Source organism: Acartia tonsa, chromosome 4 (assembly GCF_053477335.1).
Source record: "Acartia tonsa isolate MP-2025a chromosome 4, ASM5347733v1, whole genome shotgun sequence".
In the NCBI taxonomy this organism is placed as follows: domain Eukaryota; kingdom Metazoa; phylum Arthropoda; class Copepoda; order Calanoida; family Acartiidae; genus Acartia; species Acartia tonsa.
The window spans coordinates 38,606,439-38,620,535 of NC_137263.1; the positions used below are offsets into that span (position 1 = coordinate 38,606,439).

Consider the following 14,097-nt stretch of genomic DNA (forward strand, 5'->3'; position numbering starts at 1 on the left):
ATTCTCAACTTGCTATTAAAGTATTAAAAGAAAAATTATAAATAAGAACTCATTATTATACTAGCAATCTACAATTTTGTACCTCCAATTAAAGAAGATAGATATGTGAGAGCAATTCAATTTGTGTATGTTTGACTTGAGCAAAGCATTTAACGACATACGTACAGTAAGCTTTTAAGTTTTTTATTCAAATTTTGCCACTGATACTGAAAGAGGATGTACAATACATTCAAAGGTCGTAACTCTATATTCTAATTTGAATATTTTGTCCCGGTAAGCTCGGGGTTTAACTGGTTTTAGGAAGTAGCCAAAGGGAAGGGTTATGAAATTGTTTTAGATGAAATATTCACTTATACGGTAGAATCCTGGTCCCTTGTCCCTAGATGTATACATTTCTGAATTTCTTATATGATCTACAACTTAGAAAAAATTTGTATTGGTTCCAGATAGGTTTCAAGTTAAATGACAAGAGACAACGCTAAGATCCTTATTTTTATTTTATTAATAATTAAAAATATGTACTCTACAAAGTACAAAACAGAAAAGTCTAAAAATGCCTCTCTTGTAAATAAAATGCATGTATTATACATTGTATAGAGTTATGTACATTAAAGATTAATTTATATTTGAACATGATTGGTTTTTAAGTCATATTGCATTGTTCGAAAAGGCAACTCAATTTAGTTTTGATAAGAAATAAGAAAAGGAATTTTTATGTGGGTGGAAAGTTTTTTTTTAGGGTAGATTTGTCTTGGGAGAGTGGGGATTCCTTCTACCAAAATAGTTATAAATCCTTTATGGACATGTAAGAAATGTCACTATATAAGAACGATATCGGATTATCGGTTAGCGAGATATTAAGCTACAGACAAACATCATATTACTTTTGTATAAGGATAGGATATTAGTGCAAGTTTACCTGGATGTTACGCCAATATTGAGAGAGGCCATAAGGCAGAAAAACATGGATATGCCAAAAGATACCTACATAAATGTATACAAATTATAACAAGTCAAATTAAATTTAGTCAAAAAGCATAAGAAAACTAATTAATAATATTGCCCAAATGTTTAAAAATAATACTTTAGAATAGATATCTATTTTTAGTAATAACAAGATCAGATTTTCAAGGATACGAACACAAAAAATATTATTCTATGCATAACATCTATTTAAACAAATCTGTTTTTTCCAACATCTTGTTTCAAGGCATAGGTTTTACTCGCGGTTTAACGTTAATTTCAAGTAAAAAGGAAAAAAACGAAAAGAAAAGTACGAATTTTTTTATTCTTGATAATATGAAGTAATAATTCAATAAATACACACTTACAAGAAATTTTTATACGCTATTAAGTAAATGTGTACACGGACATAAAGTTTAAATCTCTGTTTAGTTTGGGTTAACCCCTTCGGGCTGCACAGTACTACTTCCCCTCCTCAATTGACATGATTATATGGAAATAATAAGATATAATACAGGGACAGTATCAAGAAAAATGGGATACAACTTCTCAAAGTCCCAGAAATTAAGTAAATAGCTAAGCCCACCTAGTAGGTCATTCGGTAGGTAATGCCACCGCTACCATGTTTTTCCTAATATCTAGCCTTTGCAGGGATTTAACCCATTTTAACCCCCCTTCCCTTTAAAAACATTTATTTTTACAATATGACATTGGTTGGAGGGTAGGGGTTGTTTTAAGCCCCACTTTATGACAATAGGGATAATTCCTTTAGTTTTGTCCCGTCCAAATATTTCAAGTATTTAAGGAATTTTGTGAAACTTGTTCTCAAACTTTAATTTGCCAATTTACTCTTCTTACACCACAGCTTGTGGTTCCTAAAGAAAAACTCCGCAACTTTTTACAAATAAAAGATTTTTATATTTCAGTAGGTTGAAAGCTGATAAAAAAGTGCTATTAAAGGAAGCCTGCAAGAAATACAACGCTTTAACTGCTAAAAGACTGCCACAAGTAGACCAAATACTCCAAATTTGAAGCCTTCAGCTTCTATAACAAAAAAGTTCTAGGCATTTTAAAATGACTTTTTATGTACAATGAAAATTTTGAAAGAATTGCAATGCTCATGTTGAAAACTTTGAAATTAAACTACGTGGCCTAGAAACAAAATTATAAGCTTATTTTTGTCATAAATTTAGGTTTCCAGTAACTAATTATATTTTTACATAAAAATACCCATTTTTATAGTCAAAATCATTAAAAAAAATAAGTTTAACTTGCATTGTACTGAGTGTACTGTAGCCAATCAGAAGGCTGAATCAACGTAACAACCAATCACAGCTAAGCTTGTATTAGTTTCCCCCTTTGTTTCCGCTATGATTTTCGTTTAAAAATGCAATTTAAATAGAATTTTTTTCATAGATTTTGACTATGAAATGTGGTGTTTTTATTGTAGAAATGTAATCAGTTACCGGCAATCTAAGTTTCTGACAAAGATAAGGTTATAATTTTGTGTCTAGGCGACGTAATTTAATGTTGTTTTTTCTTTTATGAGCATTGGAAATCTTTCAAAAATATCATTGTACATTAAATGCTATTTTGAAATGACTAGAACTTTTTTGTTATTGAAGCTGAAAGCTTTAAATTTGGGGTATTGGGTCTACGTGTGGCAGTCTTTCAACAGTTAAAGCGTGGTATTTCTTGCAGGCGTCCTTTAAGCAGCTTAAAGGCTGAAGCCGCAAACAAACTGATATATTTTTTAAAAACCTAGTTATGAATATGATAGATTATTGTAGCCATAAAATTTGTATGCTTGGTAAAAAAAAATATTTTGATGAAAGAAAAGAGGGATATTTCATCTAATAAAAACTCTTATACCTACCAAACACTTTCTACAATCTGGAATGGTAACATAATAATAAGTAATATTTGTTTTTGGCATCAAAAAACTGAAGACAAAATAGTTTACTTCAAGTTGCATATTCAACCAAATTTTCAAAAGTTGAAGAATTCCCAATGATTTTTTAGAAATCAAAATTAGAAATAAAATATTATCTTTTAAATTTAAAAAAAAAACAGTTTGGTCTTTCGTCTACAGACATAAATGAAATGTAAAAATCCTACCTTATACAAGGCCATGTAACCAGTTAATTTCATACAGTTTTCTCCTATGTCTAAATCTATACAGGTAGCGTTGAAATCTAAATAAAATTTAAAATTATTCAATAATTTAAATAAAAAACATTTAAATATTTCTTATATTTAAAAATCATTGTATTATTAAATCATTATATAGCAGCTGTTTGTCTTTTTGTGTTTAAGTTTCGTTTTTTCTCCATTTTTATTGTATGATTTAAAAAAAAAACATAGTTTTTTAGCATTAATTTTTAATCAAAAATTGTATTTTTAACTTGTTTTATGATAGCTTTTTGCAAATTCTTTTTCGCTTCCAAAACTGAAGAAATTGGCAGATAGTTGAAGAGTGAATACAAAACGGATAATTTTTAAATGATAATAAAAATGTAAAATTAACTCAATAATAGGTACAATGTTCTTGCTGTAATAGTAGCTAATAAAAGATACAAAAACTTTTTCCAGTAAGACTTCGAAACAAATTAATATACGCTGGATTAGAACCGGTTGTCAGCCACACTTAAAAATATTGTATAGCATCGTATAACAGACAATTTTACCCTCGGGGCTCATAAATTGATTTCAATGTTATAATATTTTATTTTATTATCCACAGAAAGCTGTATATAATACGATGTGATAAATAAATATTATTCAATTTAGTGAGAACACCCTTAAGATCTGAGTAAAATATTGCAAGGAGAGTCCCAATAGTAAAATAAAAGTAAATAACACCAGTTGCTACAAATTATTTCATCTTCACTTCTCAAAATGTTATTTTACAACAATTTGTTTCTTTAATGGGACTTGCTATAGCTGGAGAGTTGCTTTAGTAGTTCAAACTTATATAAAAGTAATAGGATGTCTATGTCTGTCTGTCTTTATGTGTGTGTGTAGTAAATGATTTTGCTAACTGCTTAACCGTTATGTGAAGCTTCTCCAAGGAAATTAGAAGGTATATAACTAATAACTCCGTCCCAAGATAAATCGACTGTAAAAAATTGTAAAATTTAATGTGGAGGGTAGACTTCCGCACCCCTTAACTCAAGTGTCCTTAAAGTGAAAAATTCAGTAGGTTTATTGTTTAGGTTGATCTTAACAGACAAACATAAAAACCTTATGGAATACTTTATTCAATACGAATGTCAAGCTAAACTTTTAGGTTAATTTAAAAAAAAAATATGCTACCTTTGAAAGCCGTTTGTAGGTCGTGCTGCATACTTGGTGTTAACATTACAGCCATCCATATAGTTCCTACTCCTAGTATAACTAGATACATCATCCTAGATAAAAAAAATTGAATATAGTCTCCGCTTGTATGGTTGTTTTTGTTCTTGCTTCAGCCAAAAATGACCATAACCATTATGGATGGGCCGTATATTAAAAAATTTCTTCATAAACTAGTGTTTTTATATATGGCCTTTTTTACAACCAATTAAAATTTAAAAAGCAGGGATTTTTGTTGTATTATATATAAGATTACATTGCCGGATATCTGGCCGGATAGTTTTTATTTCCGGTATCCGGCCGGATATTGAAAATGGACAGATATCCGGGCAAACCAGATATCCGGCTAACCCTAATAACAATATTATTTAAAATTGTAAAAATCTAAATACCTAAAATATATTAACTATTCAAGGAAATTCCCATCACAAAAAATATTTATAAAATTTAAAACAAGGTAGTTGCGGCGCTACCTATGGGCATAATTGTATCTAAGCATCACTTATCATATCATTTGAAAACCGTAAGCGTACGGAAAGAGGTTAAGGAAGAGGGGGGGGGGGTTAGAAATCACTGTCTTCCTTTTTTTAAACTCCGCAAGAAAATACAAACCACTCGCAAAACCCTGTGCACGTTACTGTTTACAACTAAACAAAGATTTTTCTTTATTTTTTTTCTGTATAAAGTAAATTTCTTTTTGTAAAAGTGGGCCAAATTTGCTAATATATATAACTAACAATGACACACATAGCAAAGTATTATCGAATAAATAAAAAAGTAATCTAAAAATGAAAATATTTTGCACTACTGCCCTAGTAAATTTATATGAGAATTAAGCGTACATGTATTTTGCAAAACAAACAAGGAATCATATTCTGTTTCAGCAACCTATGTCTCTTATACTTTAAATCATTATTTCTTAAATTACACTCTTAAAAAATTAATAATTTATTTTATATACCCTTAATACTTATTTCTCCATCAATTATTTATAATTTTTAAAAGATGATTTTGTTTTTAAAATGGTGTTCTAGGGATGCTGTAAGCGTAGTGACTCAAAAATTCTAATAAACTGTAAATTCTCCTGCTTCCAAAGTTCATAAACTTAAATCTAAATTAGGTTGGCCAAAATAACATTGTCATTTATCGTTGTATGTCCCATCCTATAAGATACCTAATAACTCTAAATGTTAAGTGTGAAATCTTTCTAGATATTCTATGTATTTTCAAATTATGAATATCATCATCCTTGTTTTATATATGTTTGAAACATCTCACTTTTCTTTAGCTACGTGAAAGTTATTTTTTCATTTGACGGAAGAATTTTGTATCGTTATGTCTCAATAAATCCTGCTACTCAATATACAATACATTTTATTCCCCAGAGAATAACGGGGCTTGTTGGCCGCAGGTCTGTTTAGTGGCGCCTTTCAAAGAAAACAGTAGCCAACCCTATGAGTTTAATTTTGGCAAATACCAAAAAGCTCTTCATAGTTCCTATACAAGAAAACACACCATGCAATACAAATGACCAATGATACGCAAATACACAGACTAAATTACTAATGGCAAGCCAGAATACATTTATTTGATCAGTATGACGTCATTTTTACAGGCACTATTAAAAGCTTCAAATGCTTATCATTCAGCATAAGCCAATAATTTTTGCCGCTACTTAATATGCAATTCATTTTATTCTTTAGCACATAAAAGGACATGACACTCGCACCTTCGTTTAGCTACGCTTTTAGAGATACACAGAACTAGCCTCAAATCGTTTTCATAAATCTACAGCTGCAAGTTAGTAATTAATCCGTAGGCGATATTTTTATGGACAATCTGTTGTTAAGATACGTAAAAAGGAACAGCCGCCGTCCAATTTCTAGACAAAGTGAAAGTGCAGCATTCCATGAAAATAGCCAGCTCTTAACTGTATATTTTTTCCAATCGCAGCCAATTAATACGTCAAATGGTCAGCTGCCTAGCCCTGGGTAATATACAAACACACACACACACGATATATAAATAGAATTTTGGGAGGTTAAGTTGAGTTTTATAACACATGTTTCTTTAACGTTTGTCATAAATAGAATGTTGGTTCTATTCCATGCTTAAATTGTCTGTCTGTCTGTGTGTAGCAACGGATCTTTTCATTGAAGCTTCTTATAGCCAGGGAAGGTTTATAACTATTTTCGAGGAATGTTTCTCCACCATCCCAAGAGAAATGGCCCAAATTTTATTTATTTTTAAGATATAATTTTTAAAGTGAAAGGGGAGTGACGACTTCCGCATCCATCTACTTCAATTGGTTTAGTGGCCTCTAGAGGCTTAGCCGCTAGTATTTCAAATAGGTAACTTACTTTGCTTATTCTTCCTCAGTCGCTTACTATTAATGAAGTTGCCTTGGCAAGAAAACAGGCTTTACTTATAATAAGCACAATTAGTTCCTGAGCTAAACAAGTAAAGTTATATCTAGAATAGTGCAGTTAGAAGCAAAAAAAATTATGACATACAAAATAGTTTTCAACGTTAGTCTTTTGGATAAACGACTTTCCTTATGGAAAATGTAATAAGTTTTTGTAGTTTATAATTAGTAAATTATTGATATCCAATCCAGAGAAGAAAGATAAACTCAACTACCTTACTGTATACAATTGTATTAGAGAGGGTTACAAAGTTTATGTCTCGTGTCAAAAAATTGTATGACACATATACATTATACATATAAGTCAGGTTTCTTTCATATCTTAATTTAAAAGTTGAAGAAAATCTTATTAATTTATTTGGATGCGTGTCGGTATCAAGAATGTTTAAGGGGGATGGTGAATCATTCAAGCGCCACCCCTGCCCTTACTAACTTATTGTTTAGTATCCAGAATGTTCAGGGGGGGGGGGGGGTCGATGAAGGTAAATCGATTGACCCCCTCTCCCTTACTTGCCCCTGTCAAAAAATTATTTATGTGTTTAGGCTTTTTCTAGGATTTGCCTAAACAAATTAGCTCTAGACCTAAGGCAAACCAATGATTTATCACTGTTTTTTTTCTTAAATTTTGAAGAAGAAAAAAACCTTTCATTATTTTTACTTTATTTTCTGTAATATTATGTAGAAAATGTTTTTTTCTTTTTATTTTGATATAATGGTTATGTCGAAAGAGTGTGTGAATATATTTATGATAAAATATTATTTCTACTGATCATGCTGTTACATCGTTTTCCCATTTCAGTTAAATGTCTTTCTACAGAAAAGCTAATTCTATACTATGGTTCTATAAATACATCATAACGTCATTTAAACAAGAATAATCAGGTTTTTTTTACATTTTTAAAACGTTATAATACTTTACATACTTATTTATTCATGTTTAGTTATAGCTACCAGGGATCTAATGGGATAAGACAATGGCCGATAAATTGATGTACATCCCAAATGACGATACACAAAATTACCCCTTCTGTAGATTACAATCAATGGTTGAAACGTTTCGATACTCAACATAATCAACCAACCAATCTAAATTTAATAATAGTTCCCTAAGTAGTTATGCCATCAAATAAGATAACGTTCTTATAAATATTTTGGGACCAGAGTAATAAACAGCCCAATTTACCCTTCCTCCCTAGTAGGTACTCTAAGATTTGACAGAACAACAGACAGACATACAAATTGACCAGCGTGTACAGCAGACAAGCTACTACAATAAGCTAGAGATATATGTAGTTCTAAAGAAAGAAAAAGATTAAGATAGAGAATGATATAAGATTTGATTCAATTGAAATAATGATTGCTGGAATGGTTGCAGACGTATTCAACAAAACAAGAATGATAATATTTGAAAAACAAAGCTCAGTTAACTAAACAAAGATATTAACAAACATCTATAGAGTACAACTCTTTTAAAATTAAAGCTATCTTAAAATCATGAAACTAAATATTGTTTCTCAGCCTAAAAATATAATTTTATAATCAATATCAGAGATTCTGCGAATAAAACATTTTATTAAAAATGAAATATGAATGTCAAATGGCACCTAAAAAATTCAAAACCTAATTGTTAGGGAAAGCTCCTTAAAAGGTTTACATTTAAACAACAGTACAACTTTTAACTTTCCTCAAAATACGACATACACTATCCGTACGAAAGGTCCTAAAGATGAACTTAATCCAAATGTGGAACAGTTTTGCTTATAAAAACTCCAAAACCACACCCATTCAACTATATGCAAGCCTTCTGTTTATGTGTAAAACACACAAACACACACACAAGCACAATTACAGACAGAAAATTTATTCAATTTGGTAAATTGGAGCCATGTTGATTCGAATTTAAAGTTGACTATGAACATTTAATAAGATTATTCTACACATACATATGAACGTTCAAATACAATATAACTCCAGAGAATATTTAAGAATAATAACTTATGCTATCATATTATGCATAAAATTTATCTAGAAGCCCTTAGTTTGCCTAATCGTGGATTGGCTTAACGAAATTGAGACAGAAAATAGCCTAAAACCACACCTGAAGAGCATAATTTAATATGACTACTTTCCTAAAGTTTTTAATAAATACATATGTTAAGTTAAAGTGGATTAAGACGGACTAAAACCTAACTTCCTCTGTAACTAATAGCAGAATCCCTGTCTTAAAATTAAGATCACATAATAAAATAGTCCATGAGCTATTAACAATAAAAAGCATACAGCTTAGAATAAGCTACCTGGCGGTTGATCTATATTATAACATCTAAGTACAATACACATTTCATGAACTTAGAAGTCAAATTATTGATTTGAATATATTAGGACAATGTTATAGTATTCTAACATAATGTGCCTGTACACTAAATTATGTCAGAAACTTTCAAATAGGAAAATTTATAGGAGCAAATCTTTAAAAAATTTTGCTTTAATATTTCTTAAATTTAACCTGTAAAATTGGCCAAATATCCGTGACAAAATTTATGATTATATTTTTTGAAATTGATCAAACAAAGTTACGGTGTATAACCTACTCTGGCCTAGACCCACAAAATTGACATAGTGACAGAAGCAGCTTATATATTTTACCAATTGTCAATTAAAATGTAAACTGGTCATTTGTATTGAATGACGTCGTTTTTATATGCACTATAAGCTGCTTCATACTGACATACTATTTGTTCAATATAATTTTACTAAATGTCAATTTTCCTAATTGCGTCAACCTGTCCTGAATTTGTCTCAAATTGCAGATGAGGTTAGGACCACTAGAACTTGATTAAACTCAAGGTAACATCAGTAACTTGGCTACTACCAGATTAAATATGCAAAATTCTTCCAGGCAAATTGGTCCACAACATTTATTGACAGAAAATAAATATTTTGGGTAACTTTGACTTTTGCACGGTGTTTGATAATTTTGAAAATAAGCAATTTATCAGATTTTTAACAAAATTTGGCGATTTCCTCATATTGCATCAGAACCCCAAACGACTAGTAGGAAAAATACAAATATCTAAATCTTTTTTTAGATTGGTTATGTTAGAAAGGTTAGAAGAAACCCAAAAGGATAGGGTCCCGTAGGGTAAGATGCCCTCTCAAGGGTTAAAAGTATTATTTTAACTCCAAATTATTATGAGAAATTATTAGATATGAAAAAAATTGCAATATCATATTGGTTTAGAATACATGCATTATAGACTGTTCATATGTAAAGCTTAGTATGGAGGACTTTAACATAAATTTAAACTTAACAATGGTTTTAGGCAGCTTCAGTTAAAGTTATCCTTTTTAGATAGACAGGCGATTTAATTATGAAGAGTGTTGAACCTTAATTCTACTTTTAAACATTGGCGATTACAGAAGATTTATATTTTAATGTAGGCAGGTTTATAGTATTTTAGCTTGAATGTGGGTTCAGGAATAACCTTGGACTTCAAGCTTATAATGCGGCTTCAATAATCCTTATTAAATTTCCTTTTGATGATTTTTGGGTTAAAAAAATATAAAGTTGAACCAATTCAAAAGACTTACCTGTTCAGAAAGAGAGGGGACTACTTAGGGGACTTAAGTGAATATTGATTGGTTGGATCACTGAGTTGAGTAATCAAACGTTTCAACCACAAATTTTAATATACTGAAAGGTTATCATTATTTAGGAATGTACATCAATTTATCCCTTGTCTTATCCCTTTAGATCCCTGGTATGTGTTATATTGTAATGTATGTATAAGTATATTTTGAAGGATTTAGATTTCTCCAATTTTAACCGAATAATGGTCAATAAAATTAGATTTAAAGGAGGAAGCTTGTTGCTAGTGTGTTATCATTCAATTATCCCATTTTCAATAAAATCTTTTCTAAATCTATTTATTATAAATACTAGCAAAACCAAATTTATAGTAAACTTAACTACCTACAGAATATTTTTTAACAGCGTAATTACTCTATAATTAAAGAATTTAGGAGTTTACCGATTTTCAATTTTTCAAACAAGTAAAATTGAACTTTTCTGTTCTAACTTGTTTCTGCTGTGCTACTTATGCACAAAATTGATCTTTTTGCGTTTGTTTATTATAGAGTTAAGTTTGCCAACATTAAGTTTGCCATATATTAATTCTACATTAAGAAATAAAAATTCAACACAATAAAAATCTGCCGACAAAGATGTTTAACTAAGACAGATAAAAACATTATCGTGTTATGTAAAAGAAAATGCTGATTATAAGAAGCTGTGTCAGTAGCCGTTGTTTCTAAACATATTTTCTTCATAGAACCACTTAATGTGGTTTTATAAGACTCTAAATTAACTGTTATTTTGTAAAGTATAAGGACTCTAGAAGCATTCAGATGTATTTTAACATAAGAAAAGTTACAGGTATAAATCAGAGAGGTAGGGTACATAGGATTGTAAATAAAACAGGTATCTAGATTAAAGTCCCTCCACAGATTATGGCGTCATACGATAGAATAACCAATAAAAGGCCAGCATAAATTTTACTATTGGTCAATTACAGTGTATACTGGCCTTTCATTGGATATTCTATTATATGACGTCATAATCAGTGGAAGGACTTTAATCATCTTCGGTATCTAAAAAAGTTTGCATTTAAAAATTATCTAATTCGATGGTTTAAAAAATTGGAGAACACAATTAAACTGGCAAACTCCTCACTTTTTCACCAATAATTGAAATCTACAATGGGAAACATTATATTTATCATAATTTGGGTGTACATTAAATTATCATTCATTGTCTTATCCCTTGATAGCCTTGGGTAAAAACATATGAAAATGAACAGAAAATAAAAAAAAATCTATCACTATTCGTGGTGTGTTTAATATTGGCGCAGCTACTCTTTAACTAAAGTAATTAAGGACTACCTACAGTTTAGTAATTATTTCATTACTATTTTACTTTTGATAAATTTTTTTCTTCTCAAAATACATCTTTGCCAACGCATTATATTTTTATAAACATTATTTTTATGTTTTTAGGAATACCTTTATTCTATCTGATAGTGGTACCATTATCTTTAGATTAAAGGAGAAAAAAAACTACTGTATCCGAAAATCCCTCGGATATCGAAGCAGATAAAAGCATCACCCCTTCACCTCACTTGGGTTTCCCTTTGGTCTAGTTTCCTTCCTTTATTCTTTTCTCTGTATTTATATTATTTTATAGAAACTAGCCACTCGCTCTATTTATCTGTCTATTCCTCACAATATTTGGTCATTATTTCTTTCCATTCAAAGTAGCGCAACTATTATACATTTGGATCATTTCTGTACACTTTCCAACTGTCTATTATAAACAAAATAGTTTTTACGCAAAAAAAAACAGAAACACGCTTTAATTAAACCCACCTTGGTTAAAAAACAGCTAGGTCGTTGCTTGACTAATTTTATATTTTGAAAAGGAATTGGGGTTATAAAATAAATTCTATAAACCAAAGAGCAAACCGTTTGGTGATTATAAATTGGTGCAAACTATGACAAAAAGCGATAAATAGCGGAATTTTAAAGGTCAAAATAAAATTCTGATATGCATTTCATTTAATTTTCATAATACCTATTTATAAAAGTTATTTTTTATTTTAGCTTTATATCATGTTTTACAGGATCTCTAAATTTCTCTTCAAATTGAATGAATGTTATTGCTGCGCTGCTTATGACCATAATTATCCTACCTCCAGATTTCTTTTCTATTGTCATAAAAATCATCCCCATCTACATAAACATTCCCCCCACTTAGACAGATATTACTATTAGAGCCATTTCTAAACATGGTAAATGAGAATTCTGTGCCAATATTTTCAATTGGAAATAGACGTTTCAAACAATTGTACAATTTCCCCAATTGACGGATGAAGATTAGTTTACCTACCCACCCACAAACATACATACATACACATATCCTTACACACACACACACACACACACACATAAACACACACTGCTATTAATGACCATTATATAAAAATACCCTTCATAAGCCAAGTTAATAATCTGATAGCAGAAAAAATCTAGAGATTATAGAAGTATTTTGATTAGTTTATTTATATTAAGTATTTAGTATATAGCTGCTTTAAAGTATCTATATGTATGTATGAATATCCAATAAAATCTTGTAAGCGGCTTGCTCAAAGATTCGTTAAATAACACTGTACTAGTCAAAATTAGCTTTGTTTTTCATTTTAAAAAAACTTGAGACAAAAAAGTAAAATAGGATAAACTTGGATTAAAATTTATTATGTGGGTAAATTGATAATTTCACTTTCTTCCCTTTTCAAAAGTATTTCTACAATGTAGCATTTTTTATTGAATAGCCACTTTATATAACTGAGGCCTGACTGTTTGTCTGTGTGTCAAAACGTCACATTAAATGGGCAAATCAGTAATTTAAAATGACTAATCTTTTTACAAAGTACATCACTCCCTTACACGCAAAATTACACAACTTTTTTAGCCTTGTGCACAAACACGTTTGATACATGTGATAAAATTAATAAATTTAATTCTAACTAAGATCTTACAAACACAAAAACAGCATATTACCCTCTGTTGCTGATAAAATAAAATAATCCCTGCCGTTTTGTGTATAACAATAAATTTAAAATGTTTTCAGTATAGAGACACAATAGACAGAATAATATAGATTTTATCCATCTTTAACAATATTTAAAATGGCCACGTTTAAATAAGCCTTTACTAAGAACAAGGATGGCAACATACATAAAACTCGTAGCAAGGGATTAGTAATACATAAAAATGTTAATTCTACATAAAAAAAAACAGAAAAGAAAACTATAATGACTAATTATTTAGAGAAACTTTTTAATGAAATGACTTAACTAACGAATGAACATATAGGATATTCTTTTAGTTTCATAAACTTCGATCATGTAACAGTAGCTTCTGTAAAAAAAATTTTACATCACAAAAAACTCCATTTATTTGTATTAAATCTTAAAGCGTTTATATTTGTATAAATATTCAAACTTTTCCACCAATAATTTTAATCTACAGAAGATGTACATGTACATCAATCTATCGTCTCACCCTTAAGATCCCTCAAAATATAAAGAAGCTACGCTACTAAAAATCCATAAAACCAACTGGCCACAACAAATCTTATCATCCAATCGTTTTCCCGGGGAAAAAAACTGGCGTCATGATAAAATGTAAAATGATTTATTTTCAAGACACGGTTGAAAGAAGATTTAGGCTTTGGATAGATTTATCCTAAAGTTTATTTTACTACCCCCCTCTCCCCTCTGCCCACTTTTCTCTCATAC

At 29.9% G+C, this 14,097-nt stretch overlaps 1 protein-coding gene across 2 annotated transcripts in view; it reads right to left on the bottom strand.

The window, feature by feature from the left end:
- LOC145317093 (serine incorporator 5-like) overlaps positions 1-14,097 on the bottom strand; it is a 60,100-nt gene that overhangs the window by 17,603 nt on the left and 28,400 nt on the right. For both annotated transcript variants that reach the window (XM_080157996.1, XM_080157997.1), the window contains exons 5-7: positions 4,279-4,373; positions 3,082-3,158; positions 920-984 (exon numbers count right to left, since the gene is read on the bottom strand). In XM_080157996.1, coding sequence (XP_080014122.1) covers positions 920-984; positions 3,082-3,158; positions 4,279-4,373 — 237 coding nt within the window. The remainder of the gene's footprint in view (positions 1-919; positions 985-3,081; positions 3,159-4,278; positions 4,374-14,097) is intronic.